At 40.1% G+C, this 20,346-nt stretch overlaps 1 protein-coding gene across 1 annotated transcript in view; it reads left to right on the forward strand.

The window, feature by feature from the left end:
* Positions 1 to 3,241: 3,241 nt before the first annotated feature.
* The window catches only part of hcn2b (hyperpolarization activated cyclic nucleotide-gated potassium channel 2b), a 51,669-nt gene continuing 34,564 nt past the window's right edge, over positions 3,242 to 20,346 (forward strand). Inside the window, exons 1-3 of the mRNA XM_007240131.4 lie at positions 3,242 to 3,978; positions 7,028 to 7,451; positions 14,962 to 15,123. Coding sequence (XP_007240193.4) covers positions 3,338 to 3,978; positions 7,028 to 7,451; positions 14,962 to 15,123 — 1,227 coding nt within the window. The 5' untranslated portion in view covers positions 3,242 to 3,337. The remainder of the gene's footprint in view (positions 3,979 to 7,027; positions 7,452 to 14,961; positions 15,124 to 20,346) is intronic.

The following is a 20,346-nucleotide window of genomic DNA, read 5'->3' on the forward strand; positions in this document are numbered from 1 at the left end:
CTGCTATGACACCAGTGACACAAATGCAATCTACATGAATACACGTGGTCTGATCCATTATTACGTTCTGCTGTACTGCATTGACAGTCACAGAATTTAAAGGGGGCTCCGATACTTTGTCATGCCACTTTTTTTTTTTTTTTTTTTTTTAGCAGAGCAGGAGTTAGGTTCCCACTAGCTCTAGAGCTGGAGCAAGGAGCAGCAAGGTTATAATAGTTTTGGATTTTTCATTATAGTTTAATTTTATTTCGTTTTCATTTATTCTCCTCCAATTCAGTTAGTTTTAATTAACTTTGGAGCGGGTTTGCCTTTTTTATTGTTAACTTTTAATTTTTTTTTTTTTTTAGTGTTTAATTAATTCTATTATATTTTTTCATACTTTGAGTTATTTGTCAGGTGCAGGACAAAGTATTCAAAGAACTCATCAAAAGAAACCATTAAATAAAATATTTAGTTACTGTGAAACAACCAACTGTCCACAAAAACTGTAACAGTCCACAAGTTAGTAGCCTTACGTGCAAATATATATGTAATATGATTTAAAATAACCAATAGGACACATGTTAACGTCAACTGGACAGATGCAGCTTTTTACCATATCAGTGCAGAACTAACTATACTGTACTTCACATATATGAAATCATAAAGTAAACAGCTGTCTGAAATAAAGTTCTTTGAGAGAGAGAGAGAGAGATTTTTATCAGTTCGTCCTCCCGCTTGGGGTGTTACCATGTATGAGCTATTCGCAGAGTCAGGGTGGAAGAGGTATTTACATTTGTTGCTTTAATACTGCTTCTTAAACGGACTTAAATCTGTGTGGAGTTTATTACACATACTCCCATCACCTGATTCACTACAGCACACATGCTTTTATCTAACAGCTTGTCATTGCATTCTATTAATAACCAGTCTGTGTCTGTGGGCCTCAGGCAAGCTTGTGGTCTTAATCAATTGATTGGTTTGTTTCCCTTGTTGCAATGGGGCTAATATGACTGTGGTGCAGTTGTCTATCAAAGTTTTTAAACACGTCAGTATCACTGCTGGACTGATTAAAAAAAGACTAGAGGATGACCATCATAAACTGTGCAGCTTTCTCTGACTTTACATCTACACAGAGTATACACAGTGTTTAAAAACACCAGCAGCACTGCTGCGTATCATCCACTAATGTCCTCACGAAAAAAAAAAAACGTGCTACCACTGTGCTTTGAAGGACATGGTATGATAAAGATAAAGTTAAAGTTTAATTATGAAGCAACTGTATGCTCAGTGATGCTGAAGAAATGGACAATGTATGTAGTTGTATAAATAATTCAGCCATACTCTTTAGATAAGATGAGCTGCACATTTATTACTGGAATAAAATCATGAGATTCTCTACTGATGTATTAGACACTTTTTTTCTGCAATAGTTTGTAGCTAATGAAGTTTGAAATGTCTTCATATTCCACTGTAAAATAAAGCGTCAGTTCCGCCTCTGAACGGAAGTAAACAATGTACAGGGCAGTTAGGGGTTGTTTTTTTTTTTTTATTACGGCTTAAATACTGTTTGTACACTACAAGCTCGAGAGACTGACAAAGCGTGACGTGGCAAAGTGGACTTAACTGGACGCGCTGGACGTCCAGCTCCGCCTTCCCACAGGCTGCAGTCAGTACTAGTTGGATTCATCCGCTGTGAAAGGAGACCGCATCACAACGGCCGTTTAAAACGATTCTTCCGCATTCTCGGTGCAATTATCTATTCTTACCAGAGAGGGCCCTCAATCCCCCAAAATCCAAAACTTACGCTTTAAACCCACTTTTCTTGAAGTTAACTGTCAAAATGCACTACAATCTATCACTATCCCCAGAGTGCCACCCTATCCCAACATCTGCATGATAAAATCAAGGGTTGAATAAATGGATGAGCATAAAAAACACGTGTCCTAGTCCTAAATAGAAACTAAAAAAATAACCTAAACAGCCGAATTCTGTCCCAAGCAGACCAAGATCCAGCTTCACACTGGACCACTGAAGTATTTTAAAATTATCTGTGTTTCTGTTTAGGTGACATTTAATTTTGGAGAGAAACTATGTGAACAAGAAGCTGATCACTGGTTGCTGAAGCTGCAGCTCCACTCTCAGCCGCACGATGGAGCGTTTGACTTACAGAAGCTGCGGGTCAGCAGCGCTCCACAACCAGAACCTGAAAGTTAAAATCCTCTTTAAATCTCAGTCTAATCTAACCTTCAAACCTAAACCAAAACCTGCACATAGTCCTGCTCCTAATACTTAGTTTCCTCAGTTTAAAAAAATAGTAAAGAATCTGTAGGGTAAAGTATCCAAAAAATTCAGACCACACATTACTGTCAGGGTTATTATTGTCATTCTGCTTCTTCTTCTTAGTATAACTGTTAGTGATAGCTGTGTCTGGTCTTGATATACTACTGTAAGAAATATTATTGCAATCCTTCGCTTTATTGTTGTTAAAGTGGTAGTAATAATAATATTAGTAATAATAATATTAAAATGTTAGGGATAATATTATTTGTATTGATTATTTAAACAAATATTATTGCTATAATTCTTTCATTTATTCTTCCTTTTTATATTGTTTTTGTTATTGTATATTATGTAAACTATTAAATGATTATGATTACATCATTATAATTATTATTGTAATATTGTAGTAGCATTATCATTATTAACCTGTTCCCTCCATCACTATGAACACTAAAGCCAGATCACCAAAACAATAAAAACAATAAAGTTACTTTTAGTTATTTATATATATAAATAATAATAATAACATATTTTCTTCGTCTTCGTCCTCTTCTTCTTTTTCTTCTTCTTATTCTTCTTCTTCTTATTATTATTATTATTATATAACAGTAACTTTACTGTTTTTATTGTTTTGATGATCTGGCTTTAGTGTTGATGTTGATGGAGGGAACAGATGCAGGTGCTGCCATGGCAACGCGGCTGCTGTTCAGCGGGAGGGGGGAGCAGTGTAGAGAACAGCGAGGAGGGTGTTTTCCTCCACCCGTTTTCAGGAAAACCCCGCCCAGGAGAGCAGGCATTGGCTAGTAGTTTATACTTAGAAACGGCTGCTAGCCAATCCGAGCAGTTGTGGGCTGCGCCTGGAGTTCCATACTGAATATCCACAGAGCGGTGGAGTACTCGGGAGAACCTGTTAGAGCGGCCTGGAGGGGGCGGGGCCTGCCGGAATACGGGCGGGGGAGAAACACAACAACGTCAGGCAGCGTGTGTGTGTGTGTGCGCGCGCGTGTGTGTGTGCGTGCGGGTCCGGCGCGCGCGTGCGTGCGTCTCCACCGACCGCGCGTACAAAAAAGGCGTGATGGATGAAGGTGAGGATGGTGAAGAAGACCACGGGGGGATGAAGAGTGTATCAGGAGGGGGGGCGGCGGCGAGCAGGACCCCCAGTAGCGTCGAGCTCGAGCAAGGAAACGTCGAGTCTCGCGCGGCGGCGGCGGACGCGCCCGTTTCCTCTGGTGTGTCGCGCGGTAAAGCTGAGCGGGACTCGGGCGGGGAGGAGGCCGGCATGAGGCGCGTGCTGAACGGAGACTGCCGGAGAGACCCCCCCTCCTCCGTCTCCTCCACCACACAACAGCAGCAGCAGCCGCCGCACGCGCCTGACCACGACCTCCACGCGCACCAGGACATGGATGGCGCCTCTGAACTCGCGCCCAACACCACCCCCTCCACCCCCGCGAGCGCTCCGGACCGGAGGGACCCGCGCGTGTCCTTCTCCACCGCGCCCGGACCCACCAAGACGCCCGAGGACGCGCAGCTCGCGGGGGACGATGGAGAGGCGCGCGACGCTCAGACCTTCATGCAGCGACAGTTTAGCTCGATGCTGCAACCAGGGGTCAACAAGTTCTCACTGCGTATGTTCGGCAGCCAGAAGGCGGTGGAGAAGGAGCAGGAGCGCGTGAAGAGCGCGGGAAACTGGATCATCCACCCATACAGCGACTTCAGGTAAGAAGGGCAACAGGGGGTCCCACAGGGCCAGAGGGCAGGGGCAGCTCAGGCGGGCAGCTAGTCTGACTGGGTGCTTATCCAGTGCGCGCGCAGAACAGCCAACAGGCAGGGGTCAGTCAACTTTTGCGTAAAAAAGACTGGAGAGCTGAAGATGCAACAGTACATACTGGATAAGGTGTCACTTCTCTCTGTATCTCTCTATGCCTTTCTCTCTCTGGTTCTAATTGAGCAGCTGAGCAGGTCAGATTCCAGTGTCCAGAACTCTGGTTCTGGCTCAGTTTTATGGTTTTGGTTGTTTTAGCTGCTCCTTCTGCTGCTTTTATCTCATCTGCAGCTTCCTGTCACTGCCTCTCTGCCTTAAGACAGACAGAGACATCCCATAAACAGACCCCACTCACAAACATCCCCAGCTTTACACCAACCCCTCCTCCAATTACCACCCACACCCCTACAAAACACCCCTTCACAAATACCCAGCAGCACCCTCTCAGAGACATCTTCTCACAAACACCACCAATAACCCCAACTTTACCTCTTCAAACACCTTAAGACCACACCACAAATATCCCTAGCTTAAACTTAACCCATCCCCCACACCCAAATCCTCTGACAACCACCCTTTTATAAACATTCACCAACACCTTCTTACAAATAACTTACACAAAAATCCACAGTTTTATCCCACCCCTTCTCCAAACACCCCTAAACTCCCTCTACAAACCTCCCCTCCAAATCTGCCCTCTGACAGACCTTCTCACAAACACCACCAACAATCATCCCCAATTTTACCTCACAAACCACACCTCAAGCATCCCTAGCTTAAACTAAACTTATCCTCCCAACACCTTCACACATAACCTTCTCACAAACACCTCCTCACAAATATCATCCATAACTATCCCTAGCCTTACCAAACCACACCCCCTACAAGCACTCCTCTACAAACCCCCTTCTCACAAACAACCCTAACTTTACCTTATTAAATACCACACACACCATTCACAAGCATCCCCAGCTTTACCTCCTTTAACACCTTACAAATAAACAAACAGCTTTTGCTCAGTAAACACGTCACAAATACTCCCCACAAACAACACCTTTACCTTCTTAAACACCCTACAGAAATCCCCCAAAATTTCCAGCTTAACATCCTTAAACATGTCATGAACACCACGCTACACCCTACCTCCTTAAACACCCTGCAAACACCACCCACAAACACATTAGCTTTATGCCCTTAAGCACCCCAAATCTAGCCCCCCACAAACAACACCCTTTCACACCTCCTCATAAACACCCCTACAAACATCCCCAGATTTTCTTTGTTAAACACCTCACAAACACCACCCACAAACATCTCAGCTTTATGTCCTTAAATGTCCCAGAACTAGCCCCCACAAACAACACCCTTTTACAAACACCTCTTCAAAAACAAACTACAAACATCCCCAGCTTTACTTTATTAAACACGTCACAAACAGCATCCTCAAATATCCCAACGCCCCTTGCTTTACCTCCATAAATACCTCACAAACAGCATCCAAACATCACAACACCACCACAACCACAGCTCCACAAACACCCATCACCCTCTTACCAAAACCCCCCACAAACATCTGCTGCTTCTTCTCCTTAAACACCTTCTGTGAAGTGCCGCTCTCAGTTGTTTCAGCTGGAATGTGTTTATACTCGCAGCTCCTCTTGGAGAGCTGGACCAGAACCCGGACTACAGGGGTGTGTGATTTCCGTCTGGTGTTCTAAATATTCTGCAGCTTTTCAGGACGTGCTTGCGCTTGTGTGACGAGGTGCTGGATGCTTTAGCTCTACTCTTTTCTACTTTATATGAAAGAATGAGTGCACTTGTGAAGAGGAGACTGCGAGGGTTTAGACAGGCAGACTTGCTTTGGCTGAGAATGTTGTGAAGTTTAGGTGACGTCAGCACCACGGACAGCTCAGTCATCCTGAAACAGCTTAGTTACCCTGAAACATCTAAACACAGAAAGCCTGGATAACTGCACTCCAGTCTCTTAATCCCCCCTTAACTCAGAGAGCTGATACGTGTCCTTGTGATGACCTTGTAGCAGGACTAGGTCACTTTATTGACTGGTGAATACAACAGGTACAGACCCTGCCCCCAAAACACACAGATTCATATAGGCTGAGATGCCTCTCACTAGTCTCTTTCTCTCTCTGTCTTTCTTTCTTTCTCTCTGTCTCTGTGGGTTATTTATGGGGTGTAACCCGGGCTGTCTCACCGAATGCCAGAGGACGAGTGAAACCATCCCCCGTTGTAAATCCTCTGTTAAACGGAGGGGACAGATACAGCCTGTCAGACAGCGACAATACAGCTGTTTAATGCTTAATATTTATTTAAACCAATTTAAACACACACAGACACACACATGCATGATTTATAATACAATGCACTCTTGTAAACAGCAAGTAAACAGAACTGGGTTCTGATATTCACTGGGTCGTCCTTGTACGCAAAATGCTTAACTGTTCCCATTGGTTCTACAGTGATCAATGCCTGCATGTGTTTGTTCTTTGTGTACACTACAGGTTAAAAGAACACCCCATCTTTTTCATTTATTTTTGCCATTGAAGCTCTTTAGGTCCAGACAGTAACCGGAAATAGTACAAAAGCAAGTGCACAAAATTTTACAATAAGCTGCCAGGGCCTTTAAGGAAAACAAATAAACAAAAAAAAAAAAAAAAAAAAAAAGCTAACAATAGTTAATTAACAGCTTACAGCTGGTAAGAAGCAATGGAAATAAACTGAGCTTTGAAAATGGATTTAAAAAAATGCCAAATTTCTGGTTCGAATCAGAGTAATGTAGCTTAAAATCAGCTGCCAGAGCCCTGAGGGAGCACAATTGGCCTTTTTCTCTCTGGGTGGGTAGATGAGTCGCTGCGCTTTCCTCCTACAGATGTAGCTCCTAGCCCTTATCTCACAGGGCAGATGCTTTTATAAATGCAAACCATGATATAGACACAATAATAAGAAAGCATGGAACTAACATAATGTTTTATTTTTGTCCTGCAGGTTCTACTGGGACTTCACAATGCTAATGTTTATGGTGGGCAATCTAATCATCATTCCTGTGGGCATCACCTTCTTCAAAGACGAGACCACCACGCCCTGGATTATCTTCAACGTGGTGTCGGACACATTCTTCCTCATGGACCTGGTGCTCAACTTCCGCACGGGCATTGTCTATGAGGACAATACAGAGATCATTCTGGATCCAAAACAGATCAAAAAGAAGTACCTGCGGACCTGGTTTGTGGTGGACTTCATCTCATCCATCCCAGTGGATTATATTTTTCTCATTGTGGAGAAAGGGATCGACTCGGAGGTTTACAAGACGGCGAGGGCTCTGCGCATCGTCCGCTTCACCAAAATCCTCAGTCTGCTCAGACTTCTCAGACTGTCCAGACTGATCCGCTACATCCACCAGTGGGAGGAGGTAAGAGCTGCTGTACCTACACTTAAACTTTATTATAGTCCCACCTTATTCATATTGAAGTTATAAAGAGTGTTTCATTGTAGAGTGTGACAGCCAATCAGAGCAGAGGAAATTTACGTATCTATTTAGCTTTAAGGCAAAAGAACGGAACACAAAATGGTTGAATGACTGTTTTTGTGTTTCTCATAAGGAGGGCCCTCAAGGATGATGTCAAATGTCCTTGAACAGAAACTAGTATCATGTCCCATGACTTTTGCCATGTCCCTTGGAAGCACAACAATGTTTACTTACCTGTGAGATGTCTGTGTGGCCTCTTGCTTTTGTGCTTGTCTGTTCACATGGACAACTATAGCCAGACGCCACGGGTCATCATGCTTGTGTTGTGCTGTCCACAGAGGTTGGCAATTCCTTTTATGATGCATTATCGATACACGTGTGACACTGTGTGCAATTTCTTGCACAAGGCATGCAGGGGCATGTGTTAAACCTCACTCACAGTATAACACCTCACAATTTATGCAGCTGTGGGCCTTCCAAAGCCATCCCATGACTTGGCATGTCAGTGTAAACTCCGTAGCAGTCAGTTATGATGACAGCTTTCCATCTGTCGGTCTCATCTACAGTGTGAAAAAAAAAGTACTTGATATTTGATACAGTGCCGAATTTGCATTTTATTCCACTTACAAGACATTTTTAGCGTAGGTATATTTCAACTGTGAGATACAGAATGTAAAAAATCACATTGTCTGATTTTTTTATCATTTATTTATATTTTATTGCCTAAAATATTTATTGGATCACTTATCAGCAGGAATTTTGGCTCCCACAGAGTCTTTATAAAGCCTCCTATTCTGCGCTCATTATCTGTTTAAACTGACACCTGTCCACTCAGTCAATACCCAGCTTCTTTGAAGTTCACAAATTACCATATGGTTTATCCAAAGGAGGCCTGAGGGAAGGTCATGAGGTCAGATGAGACCAAAATATAGCTTTTTGGTATCAACTCTATTCTTCATGTTTGAAGGTAAAAGAAGAACACTGTCTTAACCGTGAAACATAAGGGGTGGCAAAAGTGATTTGAAAGGAGGAAGAGAAAGGATCATGTTTAGTGAGATTTTGGCCAACAACCTCCTTCCCTTTACTAAGTGCATTGAAGATGGGTCATTGCTGTGTCTTCCGGCATGACAATGACCCAAAACACACAGCCATGGCAGCTAAGGAGTGGCCCTGTAAGACGCATTTCAAGGTCATGAAGTGGCCTAACTAGTCTCCAGACCTGAATCTAATAGAAAATCTTTGAAGAAAGCTGAAACTCAATGTTGCCTAACGACTGAATGATCTGGAGAAGATCTGTATGTAGGGGTGGGCCAAAATCCCCTGCTCGATTGTATGTGCAAACATGGTCAAGAAATACAGGAAACTGTATTGTATCAAGTACGTTTTTCATGCAATAAAATACAAATTAATTATTAAAAAAATTATACAATTTTAGATTCTGTTTCTCACAGAAAACTTGGTGATTTCCAAGCTATCCTATGACTTCAAATGCCTCTTCCTACAACCCTGTAGAACAGAGAAACAGGTTTTCTCTCTCATCTTTGAGCCTCCAACTCATCACCACTACCACCACACCAACGTTCCTCAGAGCAACTTTAATGAAAATCTTTCTATTGCTGCAGCTCAACTTTACATCACAAAGAAAAGCCCACAGTTAGTCTCAGACGAGCGCAAGGTCATCTGCTAATGCCCCCTGGGCTTTTCTGACTGGCAGTCCAGAAACATTCCTTTCAGCAGCAGAACCTTCGTATTGTCTGCAGCTCAGTGAGTTTCTGAACAGACTACAAAGCTGATTTACTTGCAGAAATGTTAAAAAGAATAAAGAAAATGACAGAAAGTGGACTAGAAGATAAAAGATCAGACTTTCTTTTCCCTGAGGGGATTCAGGACAACGGCTTTTAAACGAACAGTGACGTCTCTGAAGGTCCAGCTGTGAACGACTTGAATTATTTGAAGCTATTCTCTGTGATAAAAATGCGTGAACTTTTTGTTGTTGTTTGAGGAGCTCTGAGGAGCTTTGAGGTGTTGGAGGTGATGATGTTAAAGCTTCCTTCACTCATTTGTGCGCTCTCCTCTCAGGAGACTCGCTTTGATCAGCACATCTATTCAGCATTTCCACTGCTGTCTAATTGGACTTTGCATTCAGGTGACTAATGAGGCTTCTGGACTAATTAATGCAACGTCAACGTCTTAAACAGAGAAAACATGAGAGCCCAAGCATCTCCTTAATGCACTGATGCTGGAGAACAGGCTGTAAAACTTTGAGTTGCCTTTTGGAACAATTAGGGGGGGTGTTATTTCCCTAAAATAATATAATGATATTTTTCTTTTTGCGATAACAATATTCTTGGCAATATGATGAAACACCAATAAATATTAATTAATTTTAAGAATAAACTACTGCAACCAAATAAATGGTGCAAAAATAAAATGTTTTAAACATTTAGTAAAAGCAAAAACATTTGCAAACCTTTGTTTATTTTATAGACAAAACATAAAAATAATATTATGTAACCAAAAAAGTACCACAGTACTGAAGTGTGTTCAAGTAATACCCTTTCATCTTTACACTAAATAGCAAAATGAATACAAAATGAAATGCTTTCAAGATAGAATGCTGCTATAACCATAATATGGATTTTGTTTATTGTTTATAAAATATGACAACACTATTGTGTATGATACAATATTGCACAACCCCACTGGAAACATTGTATTATTATCAAAATAGGCCAGAAACAGTTACCACAGGCTATGTTCACATAGCAGGTGAAAGTGGCCCAAATCCAACTTTTGCACCAAATTATACCAAACCGTTTACACTGTGAAACTGACATTTAATTCGAAAATAAGGAGTGATACCTAATTCCTTGCTATGCCACCCCTGAAACACTTATTTGCTAATGTTCATTTTCCCATATATTCGCTTTATTTTCCTTTATCTTTATAGTTCGTTTTTTTCCTTCTTCTTGTTGTTAAAGCCACATGAATTCTGACCAGGCTGTTCAGACTGAGTCGCATGTCTGTGAATGGGATATGAATCAGATTTTAATACCAGATATTGTCCCAATAATAAGTCCCAATTTGTTTCGATTTCCATTTAGATTCGATTCAGTATCTATTTATTTAGGAGTATTTCAATTACAATTGTACAATGAACACTCAACCTACAATTATTAAGAAACGATATTAGTGACACATGAAGTAGTAACCGAAAACTGTGTTGTTGAAGGATGTTTTATTATTTAATGTGACCATAATACAAAACAGTGTACATTTAATGTGTAAACTCATACACTTGGCTGTGATTCTCACACACGTCCTCACAACCTCAGTGTCAGAAAAGACACTAAAAATAAGAGACAACTTGTTTAACTTCTCTAGCAGGCTCTAGTAACCTTGAGTAAGTAAAAAATAAAAAGCTTGTCACAAACGTTAACTTCTCCAAAGTTACGGTACGCTTTAAAACTGTCTTGTGTATTTAAGGTGGAATGGTGAAAAAGTGGAATGTACTAAATGCTAACTTTCACTTGTTTGCTAAATGCAAGTGAGACATTATACATTTACTGACAACTACTCTAGCAAGCTTTAGTAACTTTGAATAAGGAAACAAAGCTTGTCAAAAATGTTAGCTTCTCTAAAACTATGGGATGTTTTGGAACTGCTGGTGTGAAAACTGCAGCTGATTTTCTGGCTCTGCTGATCTATGACATTGACAATTAGGAAAAATCTATAGATCAATCTTGGATTTACATGAATTGATAACGGATATTTTTAATGAATATTGACTTGAATCGCAAAATATTTTTTTTAAACGCCCCACTAACACATGTAATTGGCCACAGTTCATTATGCCACACAGGTAACAGATTTGTGTCACATATGTTGTAAAAGATTGGATTTGGGCCAGTTTTACCTGTTGTGTGAATATGGCCTAAATCACCTGACTGTTTTTTCACAAATATCACAGAACCAGAATTTATTTCCTGCTGATTTCTTTCCTTCACAGTTCCCTGTTAAGCAATCTGAGAACTGGGCGTTTTTATCTGCTGGGTCAATTTACTGTCTAATTACGCCAACATTAACAGCTGTAATTCAGTGTATTTATAGGGAAGCAGTGAGAGATGTTTGTTTGTCTGAGCTGTAGTTGAGTCTGTCATTAGTTATCGACAGAAAAGAAGCAAGATAGCTAATCAGCAGATGCAATCAGTGATGTAACGCTACCCTGATGCTCCAATCACAGGTATCACTTTATCTGTCTGTTTAACTTCTGTCTGCTTCCTGGCTTCCCCTCTATATAGAAACACCACTTTTTCTTACTAAAAATAAGGCTGTTTGAAAATCCCCTTACGCAACTTTTTTTCTCTCAGAAACACTGAGTTTTTGTCCCAAATTACACATTATTCCATTGCTAATGTACACAAGTCACACTAAATGACTACTAAATTAAAATAAACTTAAATAAACAGTATATGGTATTTTTGTAGTAGCATAATATTAACATTATCATGCTGTCTACTTGCAGATTGTGTAATTTTTTACTTATTATTAATTTATTATTATTAAGTATTTAAGCCGGAAACATGCATTCATTAAGACGTCAGTCTTTTTACAAAGCTCTGTTTTCCCTGTTCACACGACAACAATAAAAAACAGGGTTTACCTGAAAAACGGCAAAATCTGTAGCTGGTAATCAAGTCTAAATTAAGCTTCTCTGTAATCTCTTAGACCTTTAGTCATCTGCTAAAGTTCAGGAACTGCACATTTAAGGTGGAAGTGAAACCTAAACCTAAGTGTGATAGAAATGTACTAAGAATGAGTCACATCTTGTTTAACTACTCTAGCAGGCTTTAGGAACATTAAGTGAGAAACTAATCAATCAGATTGTTTTTAAAAATCTCCATCCTTGACAGTTTTAAAAAGCTCAATTTTCTGTGTTTTTTTTGTAGATAAGAAGCCAAAATGCAGTAAAAAAACTTGATATTTATACTGTTCCAATGGAATTTATTAAAAATATCCTGATCATAATGGTTTGCCCCACAATCCAATTCTAGTCTATTAATGCTAAGTATCATCCAACAGCTTCATGCTTGAATAAATAATACAGTCACAAAATTTAGCTAGGAAGTTGTTACTGATTAATACTGAGGTAAAAACACTTTGTATTTAGTAGTGATGACCAATTTTTTTTTTCCTTACAAATATTGTTTAATATTTGAATTATTTAACAGAATTATTATTTCATATAACTATTATTGTTGATGTCGTGCTTAAGGTTGAAATTAACAAAGCAGCACATCCAATTAAGTGAGCAAAACATATACACAAATACACTGTGTGCATTTCAAATCAATTTATTCATGAGAGATTGTTCCAGGGCTCCAACAGGCTGCAAAATCTGTGGCTGGTAATCAAGTACAAAATAAATTAAGCAGCTTCTCTGTAATCCCTTGGACTTCTGGATGTCTGCTGAAGCTGCTGCATTCTGGCTAGCATTAACTCCTGGTCTAAGATAACGATGGGTTAGTCTGACTTACCTTCCTACCTGATCATTCTGTATGCTTTCTGTACCTTTAAAACACTGCAGTCAGTTCACTTTGTATGTATTTGTATTGGTACACATACACACTCTGAACTGATATCTGATGTTTGTAGACTACTACTGATGTGAAATTACTATTTGTTTAATAGTAAGGTGTACTCAGACGAGAACTCCAAGCTGCTTTGGCCAGTCACAGTAGCTGTGAATCTCATGGTTGATCATTTTATGGATTTCTAGAATCATTTTCTGTGGTGATCTTGTGTGGTCAGGGGACTCGGTCTGCTGATAATAAAACTCCAGTCAGTGGAATTTCCAGGCTCTACTTCACTGTGTGTGAAGCTTCCTATGGCTCATTAGTCTTGGCTTGGCAGTGGTTCTGAGGGCCAGGAGTGTCAGAAAGGAGCTGTCAGACCACTGACCCTTTTCAGAATGGCCTGTCAGATGGGTGGGAGAGCAGAGAGCTCGGCAGTAAAGCACCTACAGAGCCCTGCCAATAGCTGTTAGTGAGTGAGTGACTACTGTAGGAGCTCTGTCGGAAAGTCGTTATACAGGAGTCTGTATTTATCACACGATGACAACCAGGAAACCCCACTGGAGGCTGCAAGTTATAAATTAAACCACCCTTTCATTAGGGCTGTGTATTGGCAAGTACCGTAGAAATTCTATACATATTACAGGACAGGTTATAATTCACGATTCGAGAGTTTTATTGTCATGTGTAAAGTAAACAGGCAGCTACACTGTGTAATGTATTCTTACTTTGCTAATCCTTCACTGATACACAAGCTTGTAAAACGTATGTAGAAAAACTATACAAGATAAGACAAAATACATCTTGACAAAACTATATACTAGATATATTCCTTATTTTTTAGGGCACACTATCAATAAACGTCAATTTTCTGGTCTATTTTCATACAGAAGGTGCATTGGATTATAAGGCGTATTATATTTACAGTCAAACAAGCGCTGGATGTTAATCTACATAGATTTCTTTCCTGAAAGCTTCCACTTATGTACAGTAAGCTTAGATTTCCAGATTTCCACTTGTCAGACAGTTTACCAGGGCGATATTTGCTAGCGGTTTGTTCCACATAGCTTGTTCTAACATGGTGAACAGAAACCCAGCCGGGGTTAGCAGCAGGCTACAGGCCGATAATACTCACCTCTAAACGGCGAAAGAGCTAACTAATGCTTAGTGCGGTTAGCAGCTAATGCTAACATTGCTCCAGTCTCAAGTGTTACTTCTGGAGAACTAAACTATAGAACTAAACTATAACACTGTACTTTTAATTGTGAAATGCACTGATATTATGTGAGTAAACTGTTGTAATCTGTTGTGCTAGGGCATATGTTGAGATGTTGTGCTTATCTGCTGTTAGACATGCTTCAGACAGGGAGAAAGGTAAACATTTTTCTGAGCTGCGTATAGTTGATGACAGGTTGATGATGCTGGGTTAAGTAGCGCTATTAAAGTGGGTCTCCACCATTCCATTCACAGTGGAATCCTGAAACAGAGGCTCTGTAGGGCTTTAAGACTGTTCTCGGGTGTTTTTCTGGTATGAGGGAAGTGTCTGCTGACCCGAGGCGAGAGCTCCTGGAAAGGAGCCAGAGCACTCATATAGAGATATGAACATTCTTTACTCTGTAATCACAAACAAATCACACAAACACCACCGTCTCCTAGACTCTAGCTTCAGTTTCAGCTATTTACAAGTCTTACTTAGCAAATAAAATCAAATTTATTTGTATAGTGCTTTTTACAACTGGCGTTGACACAAAGCAGTAAAAATCTAAGTAAATGTGAGAAACAGTTGATATTTCCACAGCATCCTTCTGTTACTTATGAACATCGGTTTAGAGGTCAGTTCTATGTTACACTGACTTTGGTTCCTCTTGACTCATTGACAGATCTTTCATATGACATATGACCTGGCCAGTGCGGTGATGAGGATCATTAACCTGATCGGGATGATGCTGCTGCTGTGTCACTGGGACGGCTGCCTGCAGTTCCTGGTGCCCATGCTGCAGGACTTCCCCTCCGACTGCTGGGTGTCCCTCAACAAGATGGTGGTAAGGATTCGTCTGAGATCGCTCTGCTGACCATAAGATTTCTGGTTCTGAAAAAAAAAAAAAACTCAGTATAAGAATTTAGAATTTGGGAGAAATGTTGTCCATAGTTTATGGAATGAATGAACAATGTTCATTTTATTCAAACATATACCTATAAATAGCAACATTCAGAAACTGAAGTGTTCTTATAATTTTCCAGAGCTGTATATAAGAGTGAAAATGACATAAAAAGCTCTTTAAGTGTTCAGCAGAATACTTTTCCTGCACAATTAGTTATTTTTATGTTTTTCTGTATTTTCTCAAATAAAGGAACAGAGGATATTTGAGCGACAGTGGGAGCCATTATATTGGTTCTGCTATGGCATGGCTCAAAAAACAATTTGTAGAACTTATTAGATTATCAGTATATCATGCCGACCTATGACTGCACTTTGACCACAATAGTATTTTTGTTCAAATTAATTTTAAGCCAAAATCTTATTAAAACTGGTAAAACAGACATCAAACAGTATCATCATGTATACCAAAGCATGTATTAATTTAATGAAATGTAGCTTTTACAGACCATTCACCACCCCAATGAGCAATTATGATTCGGTTCACCCATCTAGAACAGAGCGTTTCTCACCGAACTGATGAATTTACACTTTAATAACTCCATCAGAGACACTGCTTGCATCAGAGAACTGAAGCTCAGTATGAAAAACACCTCTCCTTCTGCTGATGTCATCAGTGTTTGACAGTGTTAATCTCATGGCCTGGTGGGGGGGCATCACCTGCTCCTCTCACCTACTTCATCCTGCCAGTGCCAAACTGCCCTCCTCCAACAGCCCACCACCACCCTGCCTGTTATCTCCATCTGCTAACTGTCTAAGTCTCTGTGTGATGAAGTGATGCAGGAAAAATCTGGTTTAGACTGGAGGAAATGAAGTTGCACAGGGTGTAAGTGTGGGGCATGGCTTTATAGATTTAATTGATGTGCAGTTTATAGTTCTGGACTGATTATCCTATTTTTGGGTCTTGTTCAAGTTCAGTTCAGTTCACGGTAAGGTTTGTTACATATACATGATCATACATGTTACAACCAGCAGTGCAATCCCCTCCAAAAGTATTGAAACCCCAAGGCCAATCCATTTTTTTATTGTAGACCAAAAACATTGTAGCACCGTTTGTCTGAATCCACCAAAAAGTATTGGAACATGTGACTGTCTATTAATTATTTTTAAAACAAATAGTGCTCAATGCTGACAGTTTCAGGTTCAGATTTGGGTTTTGCCTGTGCAGCCTGTGCGTTTATAGTTTGATAGACAACATGAAAACTTGAGAGCCGTCTATGGGTGATAAGCAAAGAAACCAACAATTGTGAAGCTGAATAAAAAATCAGTCAATCAAAGCCATTGATCAAATATTGTCCATAGCCAATGCAACCATTTGGACTGTCCTGTAGAAGAAAGTCGTCACTGGTGTACTAAGTAACAGATGTCAAACAGGTAGACCAAGGAAAACAGAGGTTGCTTTATGTTTAGTCTGCTTGCTGCTGTTCCCAAACCAGACTGTGAGGATTACATAAAATAGAATTAACTTTCTCCTTTTTCTGTCCTCTTTTCCACTTATAAGGAAAAAACAATACTGCTGAACTCAACATGACTGCTGTTTTGTTAGTGATGCAGCATATTGTTGTTCAGATTTGTAGATCACAGTGTTTCACAGTGCTGCAGTTTGTTTTTTGTGTAGATTAAGCAGAGATAACAGATATTCCACAACCATTCGAGGATCCAAGGAAGCAAGATCAATCTTGCTAATCATTTATGCTTTCTATAACATATTTTTTTTCTGATGCACATGTGACACTGTGGATTAATTTTAAATGCCTGAATAACTTCAGAAATGGGATGGTCAATCCATCTGGCACCCAAAATCAGAGCATGTCAGAACATTTGATCTAAAGGGAAAACTGAGTATATTTGTATAGTGAGCATATTTGTGTAGTGTGTGTATATTAGCATTAGCGTTAGCCTCCACATAGTTCTAAGTGCACTGATCAGTGGTAGTTAGAAAAAACAGAATGTCATGCGGTTTCCTCACTGTTTAAATATGCATAATGCAAGTGCTTTCACAGTAGTTGCGTTATATAAATGTTATGTTAAATCGTTTCACACTACATGCTCTAAACAAACTCTTTGGTTTGTCTTCTGAGAACTCTCCTCATTGCTAAGGACACCAGTTGTGCACTGACCACTGTGGTTTAAACAAAGGCACGGAAGTGGATTGGAATTAAAATATCCAAGACCAGATTCAATAAAATATGCCTGGATAGCCCTGATATCTGTTTATACAGTATTCAAAGGGGTTGTTTACACTTTTCCTTGTCTTTAATGAGCACTTTAACAAGCCATAGCTGTTTTTTGTGCAAACTAACATACTCTATTGCCTCTTCATATCACTGACCTTTACTGCTCTATTCAGATCACCTCCATGAGGTTTGCAGAGCGCATCTCAGTCTCTTGATTGGTCTGTACTTGTTGCTGCCGTTCATGCGGAGCAGTCTGTGTTTCACTGTGAGATCAGGGTCAGCAGCTCTGTGGAGGAGGATTGTTTTAAACAGGCATTGCAGCGTTAAATGATCCGTCTCCTGGCGTCTCCACACTTCTTTACTCCAGCTGCTGCGTTCTGCTCATAAACTTCTCCACAGAGGAGTCAAACTGTTCAGCTTCATTAGATTACATAAGAAACTGTCAGTGATGTTCAGTGAGTTCATAAATATAACAGTCAGTTCATGGAGAGTCCTGAAGAACTGGTTCAGCTGATCGTATATTTGAGTATAAACTCCACTGACTTTTATGCAGAGACAATCTGGTAGCTAAAACATGATTATTGAAGGACCAACTGAAGGAAAATAACTCACACAATGGCCACATTTTGTCATTTATTGCTTTTCATCTAGGTTTTTTAGCTGATGCTCTTATCCAGAGCAACTTACAGGGTTAATTTTATTACAGAGGTGGGCCAATGTAGTGTTATTAATCTTGCCCAAGGACTCTTATAATTGTAGCACAGCATAGTCAGACTGGGAATTGAACCTTAGTCCCCCACATGATGAGGTAGCTCACTAGCTCACTAGCAGGTAGTGGTGTTATCCACTGCACCACAAAACCTAGGAGGGTACTGTGATGTTGGATGTCATGAACTTGCTATAGGATAGGTCATGGGATAGCAGTGATAATTGTACATTTATCAGGAAGTGTTACTGCAGGGGACGATGTTGAGTTGTGAGGTCTTATCTTGTGATTGAGAATGAATACTGGCCAGGCAAGGTACAAGTAAGACCTGTTAGTGGCTGCAGATGTATGGGACTGAATAGAACAGCAGAATAAGCTTGACATGCAAGTGGGTTCTGTCAACCACAGTAAAGGAAAGTGCTTCCTTATTTGAAAGTTGCTGCAGGGTCACCATAGGATCACTACATGGTGGTTGCTGTAGTAGGAAGTAGGGATGCACAGAATATTTGGCAACCAAAAATATTTGGCTGAACATGGCAAAAAAGCACTTTCTTTCAGTGTTTGTCTTGATTTCTTTTAGCAGAGGAACCACTTTACTGAACTATAGTTAACTAAAAGCTAACAATAGAAAGGATGGCTCCCTATAGCCAAAGGGCAGTGTGAAAAATGAGATAACATAGGGACTTCGGCCTGTCAAAAATTAATCAGTGAGCAATCCACCTCAAAAAAACAGTTAGCTTGTATCACACTTGTGATACAACTGCTGTGTCTGTTAGCAGCAGCCCAGCCAAGGCCAGCAGAACAAGCACACTTGTTTTAATCAGGCTGTTAGCAATTGTGGCTAAACCTGTACCAGTGCAGAACTTTCAAATTAAAAGCCCTCTGCTGGATTATTTGTAATTGTGTGAGCAACCCTTAAAATCATAAATACACTGAACTTTGCTTTGTTGATTTATTTGCTGAGATGCTAAAAATGTTTGGGAATATTTTGAAATGTAGATTCCATAATGGTCCATCACAAGTAGAGAGCTAATCAAGTAAATAATAACTTTTAATTTCTGAAAATCAGATCCAAAAGGTTTGGGTGGAATTCACTCTTTTTACTTACTGCTTGACAGATCAGCGCCAACTCAGATAAAACCCCTTGATCCTCTTTGATCCGTTTCGATTCTGTGATCCGTGACCTCACATTTTATCATCTGTCCACAGAATGACCCTCAGCGTGATGCGAGGAGCTGAATCACACAGAGGAACTGTCTCATTTCTACTGAGTGTCTGTGCGGAGAATTTAGATCATCTGATTATCTGCTCTCCAACACGATCGAGGCGATACTAAATACACCACCCAGTCCACACAGACGTCTAGTTCTAGCAGGCACCTTCATTTTCTGCACATTCTTAACTGCAGATGCACTCAGACTAGCAGACAAACACAACCACAGGAAAGCCCTCATGCATTACTGCTAATTAGACCTTGTTATTTTATTCAATTACGAGAGCCACTGCACTGCCCAGCTGAGCCATTCACTAGGCATGAGGGTAACAGACAGTTCACGCTTCAGCCCATTCTTCTTTTTCTGTCTTTTAGCACAAATCAGTCCAGTCAGACCTCAGAGGACCTTTAAACCAGCATTAGCATCATGATAAACACATGTAAACATGGCTAACAGCTAACGCTTCTGTCTTACTGTTTTTTGTCCTGCTCATGGTGGAGATTCTCCAGGCTGAAAGGTCCTGCTTAAACCCTCATAGCTTAAATATTTAACCTGATTTTACCTCTTCAGTTCATATCCCATCAATGATCTGCTGATGTTTCGTTTTGCATCAAACAAGCTGCACAGTCTGTTTACAGGAATTTAATATTTTCTCATGTTTCTGCACAAAAAATAGTGATTATCCCATTAAATATTTTTGCTATTTTTTTCTAAATATTTTCTAAACTGATCTTACAAAAATATCGGTTTTATTTAGGGGTCCTTAAAATGTTAAGTTGAATAAAAGTAATTTAAAAAAGTATAAAGATTTATTTAAAGGAACAGTCAGTAGTAAATGCGATTTATTACAATTTCCAAGCCCTGGTTAGAGATTTCTGCCCTTCCTACTCCTCCCTAGATGCGATACTCAGGTTGCCAGATTAACACACAGTGGCAAGCAACGAGAAGCCTTAGTCTGTAGCTGATCAATGAATATATAAATTTCAGTGTCCAAAATTCCCATCTCTGGT

This window comes from Astyanax mexicanus, chromosome 16 (assembly GCF_023375975.1).
Source record: "Astyanax mexicanus isolate ESR-SI-001 chromosome 16, AstMex3_surface, whole genome shotgun sequence".
NCBI lineage: Eukaryota > Metazoa > Chordata > Actinopteri > Characiformes > Acestrorhamphidae > Astyanax > Astyanax mexicanus.